The sequence below is a fragment of the Montipora foliosa genome, chromosome 11 (assembly GCF_036669935.1).
Source record: "Montipora foliosa isolate CH-2021 chromosome 11, ASM3666993v2, whole genome shotgun sequence".
Taxonomy (NCBI): domain Eukaryota; kingdom Metazoa; phylum Cnidaria; class Anthozoa; order Scleractinia; family Acroporidae; genus Montipora; species Montipora foliosa.
The window spans coordinates 22,682,510-22,691,181 of record NC_090879.1 but is presented as its reverse complement, the minus strand read 5'-3'; the positions used below and the strand labels follow the sequence as shown (position 1 = coordinate 22,691,181).

At 40.6% G+C, this 8,672-nt stretch overlaps 1 protein-coding gene and 1 pseudogene across 1 annotated transcript; one reads left to right on the top strand and one right to left on the bottom strand.

Annotated features, from left to right (window-relative positions):
- The first annotated feature begins 35 nt into the window (after positions 1 to 35).
- LOC137975925 (kelch-like protein 3) lies at positions 36 to 2,966 on the top strand. Its single transcript, XM_068823135.1, has 2 exons — positions 36 to 1,505; positions 2,695 to 2,966. The coding sequence occupies exons 1-2, from the start codon at positions 59 to 61 to the stop codon at positions 2,964 to 2,966; spliced, it is 1,719 nt and encodes a 572-aa protein (XP_068679236.1). The 5' UTR covers positions 36 to 58.
- Positions 2,967 to 4,348: 1,382 nt separating this feature from the next.
- LOC137975927 (uncharacterized WD repeat-containing protein alr3466-like) lies at positions 4,349 to 8,666 on the bottom strand (annotated as a pseudogene).
- Positions 8,667 to 8,672: the final 6 nt, after the last annotated feature.

The following is an 8,672-nucleotide window of genomic DNA, read 5'->3' as shown; positions in this document are numbered from 1 at the left end:
CCAGTAACCAGACCTCCCCAGTGAGACCTCGAACGTCTGCCGCAATTTCTGCCCAAAAATGAGGAGAAATCTGGGGAAAAGGAAATACAAAGATTCAGAATTTGCTGGAGATTTCCTTCTCTTTCTAAACGAAATGAGAAGCACAGGCGAGCACTGTGATGTGCACTTATGTGTGGAGGACTGCGTTTTCCCTGTTCACCGAGTAGTTTTGGCCGCCAGTTGTAAGTATTTTCGAGCGATGTTCTCGCCTCGGTCGTGTTTCATTGAAGCCTCGAATTCAGAGGTTTGCTTGAAAAACGTGGACAAGGAGGCAGTTCGTGAAGTTTTGAATTACTTTTACACGGGGGAATTTCAATTGCGCATCTCAAACCTGGAGAATGTAGTCATCTTGGCGGATATGTGGGACGTGCCCTTCCTTTTGGATTCAATTGAAGATTTCATACAACGAAGAATCCATGTCTCAAACTGTTTAAGTCTGCAGTCATTGCTTAAAAAATATCGAACATTTTCCTCTTCAATTCAAGAAGAGGTGGAAGATTTTGTCCTAGATAACTTTATGGCAGTTTGCAAAGAGGACGAGTTTCTTTCACTCCCGGCAGACAGTGTCTGCGAGTTGCTCGAAAACGATTGGTTACGAGTTAAATCAGAGGAGATGGTATTTGAAGCTGCTCTCAGATGGATAGGACACGATTCTTCTTACAGGAAGCAGTTTATACCAAACGTCTTTGAAAAAGTGAGATTTGAATTGATATCTAGCTCATATCTTACGGAGAGATTACTAACTGAAGATTTCACCCAACAAAATTCTGACTGCAAAGCTTTTGTTTTGCAAGTGCTACAGAGTGGAGGTCTAGATTCAGAAGTATGCCCTAGAAAAAGAAAGATTGATGCCCTTTACATCATTGGTGGATGCAAAATAAATTCTCGACACAACAGCTCCCCTGTTTATCATGTGGAATATTTAGACTGTGAGTGGGGAGAAGTTTTCTTGAAACGTTCAAAAGTTCAGATTCACTCATGCTACACTGAAGTTTTTGGCCATTTTATTTACTATGCTAGTGTGACCAATCAAGGTCAGGTCTCAAGAATCAACATGGTATCACTGGAATGTGAAGAAATCAAGGAGTCTTTTGTTAATAGTCCCAGGGCTCATGTTGGTTTAACTGACAGCTTAGACTGGACGTATCAATTTGCATGTTCAAGCTGTGCTTGTCAGCAGAGCATGTACATTATTGGCGGTGACAGTTGCAGGAAATTTCACACTGTTTTAAATGTATGGCAAGAGTTGCCACTTCCAAAGTACCAGCATTACTGGCCTGTTGTTTGCAGCTTGATTGACAAAGTCTATGTGATAGGGGGCTGTGACAAGAACTATCAGCAAGCTATCCATCATGTTGAAAGACTAGACACAGTGAACAAAACTTGGGAAACTCTGTCACCATTGCCAACAGCTAGATGGGGTGCTGGTGGCACTGTTATGAATGGCAAGATCTATGTAGCTGGAGGTAAGAAACCCAAAGATTGCCTAAAAAAATCCAGTCTTGAACAGGATTCAAACCCATGACTGTGTGATTGCCCTGCACTTGCTCTATCAACTGGGATATCCAGGAGTTACATGTAGAAGCCTGTCAGTCACTGGTGGTATATTGCTGTCTATGTTGTCAGAAATTTGCCTCTCACCGCTGGCTTCTCTGCCTTGATTTTCTGTTAAACCCTTGTAAAAGACAAGAGTGACCGCCCAGCCATCTACATGTATGACATAAGTTATTCAAACCCCTACTATTATGCCAGTCAAAATTTTTATTGAGGGTTCAAGTTGTATCCCACTTGAGGTGAATGAACGAAATAAGAATATATGAATTTATTATTTAAATCAACAAAATATAACGTTTGATTGGTCAATGACAAATGCATAAATAGATCATATAGTGCAATGTGGAAGTTGCTATGGAAACAAAGCGATGGAGTGATATTTGCTGAGTATATAATAAATGAAAAATCGTGTGAACTTGCTTGTGCATTTTGTGATTTATGGTCACTCGTGATGTTGTGAAAGTTCTTCAAAATATCACTCATGTCCATAATAAATCACAAAAAATGTGCTTGTGTTCATACAATTTCCTATTCGTATAGAATGTTAGCATGGCATTGAACAATTTTTCAAGTGAAAGTGTTTATGGTACAACTGTAGCAGTTGCCCAGAAGCTTGGGGTCACCTGGCAGCTCTTACAAGGTCTCACCTGATTGGAGACCACCCTAACCCTTAACAAAAGAACAAATAACAGAAACAATGGACCCTAGGCCTAAAACAAAAGGGCTGCAACTCTATCCTCTAGGGTCCATTGTTTCTGTTATTTGTTCTTTTGTTAAACCTCAAGGGTGGTCTCCAATCAGGTGAGACCTTGTAGGAGCTGCGAGGCTACCGGAAGCTTGAAAAAACTCAGGCGTGAATGGGACTCAGCCCTTTGACCATGCAATCGTTCTACCCGTGAGCTATCAAGTAGTGAGCAGTGATATCATATGGTGATGGGTTTGGGCCCCATTCACACCCCAATGGCTTCTTCACAACTGCTAAAGTAGTGATTACAGGACCAACAACCTCAACCCATATTATGCCGAGTCTGGGAATCTATACGTAACCCGAGACACATTGGCAGGAGGCAACTGATCTCACACATAAACTATTTTTAACAGGTTACGACACGGGCAAAGACTGCCGCTTGGATACAGTTGAAGTTTACAACCCGGAGAGTGACACTTGGTCTTCTGTTGCATCTCTTGTCCATCCTCGCCAGCATCTTGGCACTGCTGTTGTAAATGGTGTTATTTATGTTGCTGGTGGTTCCAATGAATATAGTGTCGAGTGGTACAATGAAGAAGGTGATAAATGGAATGTCCTGGAACAGGTTTATGTCAATAGGCATCATTTTGCGTGTTTGGCATTACCAGTTCCACATTGTTGGTAGAAGTAAGTGACGGAAAAGGGCCATTTTCATACTGGAGACCTACATTTGTACTCTGTACTTATTAGTAAATGTTCTCCCTCCCAAGAAAAGCTTGTGCTTAACTAATTTTTCACTTGACCTACAACAACATCATCAACTTTGTTACAGTTACCTTTATGGAACTCAAACTATGGAAAAAGCACTACACTGAACCCACAATTACACTTTATTTAAGGGAGCACTAGATTATTGTGCATCTTGACATACTGTAATGCTCTGATTGCTTTTCCGAGCCTGCATAGCAAGATCTTTTGAGAAATGTTTGCACATTTTGGCTGTTTGAAGGCTGAGCTTTGCACATCCAGAATGTGGAAAAACCTCTTCAATGAAGATCATTGTTCACACAGGAATGCTTGTTCCACGCACAGTGTCTATCTGATACGGTTCCAGTAAGTGAATAATCATTCATGCACCAATGAATACATTCGAAAACACTGTACACAAATGCACTACAAATTGGTGCTCATGTTTACCCAAGTGGGCAGGAAATGTATAGGTAAAGGTACACCTTCTTTAACGTTCGTAATTTCTTTACCCTCTAGAGCGAGGGTATTCTCCCAGGAAGGCGAGAGTGCCCTCATTTTACCCCCTCTTTCCATCCATGCTCTGTTTTAAGGGTATTTAAAGCTACTTTAAGCTACACTGAAAGGAAAGAAGTCAAAACAAGGATTTGAGATCCGGGGATCGAACTTGGGACCTCTTGCACCAAGGCCACACACCTTGCTCCTTAACATGACAGGCTAGAGTTTTTGGGAGTTTGTCTTTAACAAATCTTTCCTCTCAGCATCTGGGATAAAGTTATTTTCAGGGGAGCCTTAGCTTAAAATGTACAAGTTATCTTCAAGTTATCTATCTGGTTGCAAATCAGTAGTTATTTTTTCTATTAATGGTATAGACAATATTATATGGGTGTGAATTGTGTTGTGTTTTAACTGTTCAATCCAATCACATTTTAAGGCTCCTGCAATGGAATAAAGAAAATTGAAACAACGTCAATCCAGTATAGTTGGACAAGTTGTGTTAATTGGCCTGGAGACATTCAAATGACCAAAAAATATGTCAAAAAATGTTGCGGAGGTGGTTACCTGCCACGGCCCCTGGCTTCCAAGCCTACCGTAATACAAAACATTGCACTGGTCGCCTAAAGCACTGTTAAGTGCTAACATGTCTTAAATACAAAAGCAACCTTTTGTTACTACTTAACCAATGGTTAGCACTAACCAATCTTCCAGCAACACGGTCCTGTTGAAAAATGTTGACAAGCTACAGTAAAAATACTATGTTGAATAAAGGTATTTTAAGCGCAGTCTGAGAATTAAAGTCAATTCCAAGAATTCATTTATCTAGAGTCTGGCATCTTCATAGTGGTACATATCCTTCACCACATCGTCTATATCAGCATAGTAATTGCTGCTAGTTGCACTAGAACTCTTGCCGTGGCTTTGATATCCATTTTTCCTAAGACGAACCTCACCATTTTCAACAACTACCCAAGAATGGTTGCCATTAATATCCATGATATTATGTCCACTGGTGTGACTGTCAGACAGCTGACCATCTGCAGGCCTCAGGTGCTGATGGCCTAGCTCGTACTCATTTCCTTCATAATTATTTGCAGTGATGTTCATGCCATTTGGGTAACTTTTGTGCAATTGTGCTCTCTGATCCTTTAGATTTCCCTGAGAAAGAGCATCACTGTCCAATCCATTTGGAACGCCAGCATCAGTTCGTGAACTCTTACGCAATCGAGCCCTTTGTTCCTTGAGAATCACATCTGATTGGCTGTTTTCATTGACATCAGCTGAAGATACAGGAGTCCCTCTCAGTATGTCCTTTCCTTTTGTCTTGTTTTCTGCTCTATGCACAGCATGACCAACCAGTGATGCTGTGTCCTTTGGGTTGCTCTGGGCAGTGTCCTGATCATCCCCTAAAGAGGGTGTCCCTGTGACAGGAAAGAGTGAAAATCCTCATTATTGCAGTTTTCCTGGGGAAAAGAAAAGGGCCATAGTAGCCTGCGTAGCCGGCAGTATTGTTGCCACGAGATGCAAATTAATGAGCGGCAAAGCCACGCAGAAAATGGGCAACGGCGCTTTGATTTCCATTCTCCACGCGGCTTATGCCTCTCACACCAACAATACCGCCAGTTATTCAGGTTAGGGCCACAGACACCTTTCCAATGTTCAGTCTCGAGTGAGGCCAAGTGTTGTATCGAAATGGTATTGCATCGCAAGTATGATAGCACAAAACACTGCACAGTATCACAAATCCTTTACTGTAAACTGGCAAGTTGACAGATTTTGCTTACTGGTAATAATCTTTTGCATAACTTTCTTGGTGTATTTCCTCCAAAGTGTAGCTCCATAGTCGATAGCTGCTTCATTTTGATCTTCAATGGGAAGGGCATCAACTTCTGTCAGCGACACATCAAGAGATGACAAAATTATGTCTCTATCCCGTGCCCCTGTAGCCAATAGTGTCCCATCAGGGGATAAGGCAAGAGCCTCGACCTGGCCAGAAAAGCAAGACCAAACACTTCAGTTTTACAATGACATCTCACATTTATTTAACAACCAATGCTTATGGTCTTAAAATCACTTAATAGACGCTGAGGCCTTCATGACAGCTGCAAGTCCCCTTCTACAAGATTTGCTGGAAATTACTTTTTACAAAGAGTAAGGGGACCTGAAATGATGTATTGTGATTCTGTGATAGGGGACCTGTATCTGGATATTTGAAAGTAGCCAACAGAGTGTTGCTGATATGGGCTCCGCAATAATCATAGTAAAAAAAGTTATACAGCATTACTACTTCAGTTTCACAAAAAAACTGATGTCAAATTATGTGGGTGGGTTCTCTTTATGATAATTAACAATAATACCCCTGCAAGTTACAGATACATACAACTAAAATACTATTACATTTTTTATTTTTCCTTGCCTCATACTTACTACAAGCCTAGTATTTCAAATGTACAAAATCTGCCATTTCTATCACATACCTCTGAGCCAAGTTTATGTTGTTTGATTGTCTGAAGCTGTTTGCTGTGCTTCCTCAATGGATGCCACACACGACAGGTGTCATCACCAACAGAGAAGATTACAGGAACTGACTTGCTGCTGACTATTGGATAAAATTTCACCTCATTGACAGCATCCTCATGTCCACGGATTCTGATAAGAAGTGTGCCACTGCGTGGCTCCCACAAAGCAATCTAACGAATGAATAAAGATCCCTTCAGGGGTCAATCCAATGTAAAAGTTACATGTGTAGTTCACAAGTTGAACCCTTGTTTTTACGTGTGCACACAAAAATGAGTTCAATAAACTTTGTTAGAAGTCGTTTTTACAAGACTCCGACTTGCAATTACAGGTGTAGCGCTACACCTGTAAAATTTGGTACCTGCACAATAAGCATTTTACAGGAGTCCTACTTGTGTCTTTACAAATGTCCAACTTGTTAATATTACAAGTGCAAACTACAAGTCATAAGTTACTTGTAAGCTTAACGTAGGACTTGTAGGAAGCATCTTTCGAAATTTTGACATGTTCCCGTTGAGTGAAGAAGAACTTGAAGAACTATTGACACACTGAGTTATTTGGCTGCTTGAAATTTTGAGGAAAGACAGTTGCTTGACATTGAAATTCCACGTGAATTTCGGGAGAAATTTTCCTCTGTCAAAGCATTAGAGTATTTCTTTGCACCAGTGGGCCAACAAATAAACCTTGTGCAACTGGAACTTACACATGTAGTCTACAAGCATATTCAAATTAAGTTACAATAGAAAGTGTACAGTTGTACATTACGATTGTATTGTAGCCAGGGCTACACATGTGAATTCCAGTGTAGAAAAATCTTTTATGGAATTCATGAATTTACAAGTTGGACTTTGCACATGTAATTTACATTAGTAAAAACTACAGGTGTAACTCTTTATTGAATTGACCCCAGTATTGGCAGACAAATGTCTATGTTTGACAGTGACAAACTCAGGGGAGGACATCACCCACCCCTCCCTATGCTTGGACCAAAACCCTTGGATCTCATAAATGGCTGCCCCGAGTAGATGTTTATTATTTTTTCCTTTCAATTTATTGTCATTTCTGCTTGCCAAAAGCAATGTTTTTGAACTATTAATAATTTAGGATATAATGTCCGCAGACCACACCAAAAAAGGCAATTTTGGGCCATTATGTTAAAAGTTATATTATTACAATTCATAATAACTTGCAAAAAATAACTTTGGACGAAATGCAAATGTAAATAATTTGGTATTAATAATGTAACAACCGTTCTAAAAGGTTAAATTTTGCAGGACGCAGGATGTTTCAAAGGCACCGCTATTTGTTTCGGTTATTCAAAGTTCGATTTTTGTCAACCACAGCTTTTTGTTCTGTGACAAAAGAATGTCATTTCCATACCGTGGTTTCAGAAGATCATATGGCTACTGCTGGATATTGAAAGGTTGAGATCTTTTGAAAACAACAAAAAACATTTAGCCATTTAACCTACTACGAAACAGACAAGCGCAAGAGAAGATGCGGACTAAAATGTTTAAAATCAGAATAAGAATAGTCGCAAAATCCAAACTTGAAAAGACAGATACCCGAAGGCAAACTAAATTGCTAATTAACGCCGCGGTTTTAGTATTTTTTGCCGCTTAAATGCATGTTTTATGACATCGCTAATCATGGAAAGTAGAGGTACAAATTAGTAGAAACCCAACGAAATCTTTCAATGATAATTCTTCAAGTAGCTGCATATTGGTGAATAAAGTCGTTGCCAAACACACGGTATTAAAGTTTCTGGACCAACAGTATCGATCATTCGATGTCGCGTTGATATTCATATTCAGAGTTTGAACGATTTCCCCAAAAATGCCAAAAGTTTGGGTAACTTTGTTTTACTGACCTTGCGTTACCAGTAAGACTTGACTCAAATATTCTCGAAATGTACTTACTTCTTATTTTATCTCAAAGCCCGTTTTGATTCCCCCGATATGCAGGTTTAAAATGTTTCAATATTTTTGCAAATTGACCCGTTCCGTTCGTGTCAAGGGTTTCAATTCATCTCACCTTGTTATCTGCCGCTCCAGATGCGATATACCCATCGTCCGGCGACCATGCACAAGATTTTACACTGTCATCGTGAGCTCCCACCAAAGACATCACCGAATTAGCCGTTCTTGTATCCCATATCTTTAAAGACCCATCGTCTGCACCAGAACACAGCAGATTCGTTGCATTGCCACCTGTTTGAAACGAACAAGTCCATACCCCGTAGTATGACAACGAATTTTTGAACCAGTTGTCCAGTTCGTGCATCCACAAGACACACATTTTTATCCCAGCTAGCGGATGCTAACAGACTTCCGTCGCTTGAAAACGAAGTTCCTAACACCCATCCCTTGTGATGCGAAAAGACTGAAGCAATTCTCCGGTCTCTCCGTTCCACAAAGCGACGGTGCAATCGGCCGAACCAGAAGCAAGCAAGCCAAGCGAACCCACGGCCCCGTGTCGCGGCTGCCAAGATAGGCACGTTACAGGGTTTCGATGGTTGTCGCAGAACGAACGCTGACTCCAATGTACTAAGATCCCCTATTCGTACTGTTTTATCCCAGCTTGCTGAAGCGAGATGCAGGCCTCCGGAACAGAATTCTAGCCGAGAAAT

Bases quoted from the DNA above. Each gene is read 5' to 3' on its own strand.
- LOC137975925 (XM_068823135.1), top strand. From the start codon at position 59: ATGAGGAGAAATCTGGGGAAAAGGAAATACAAAGATTCAGAATTTGCT. The intron at 1,506-2,694 runs GTAAGAAACCCA...TATTTTTAACAG, and splicing joins CAAGATCTATGTAGCTGGAG to GTTACGACACGGGCAAAGAC.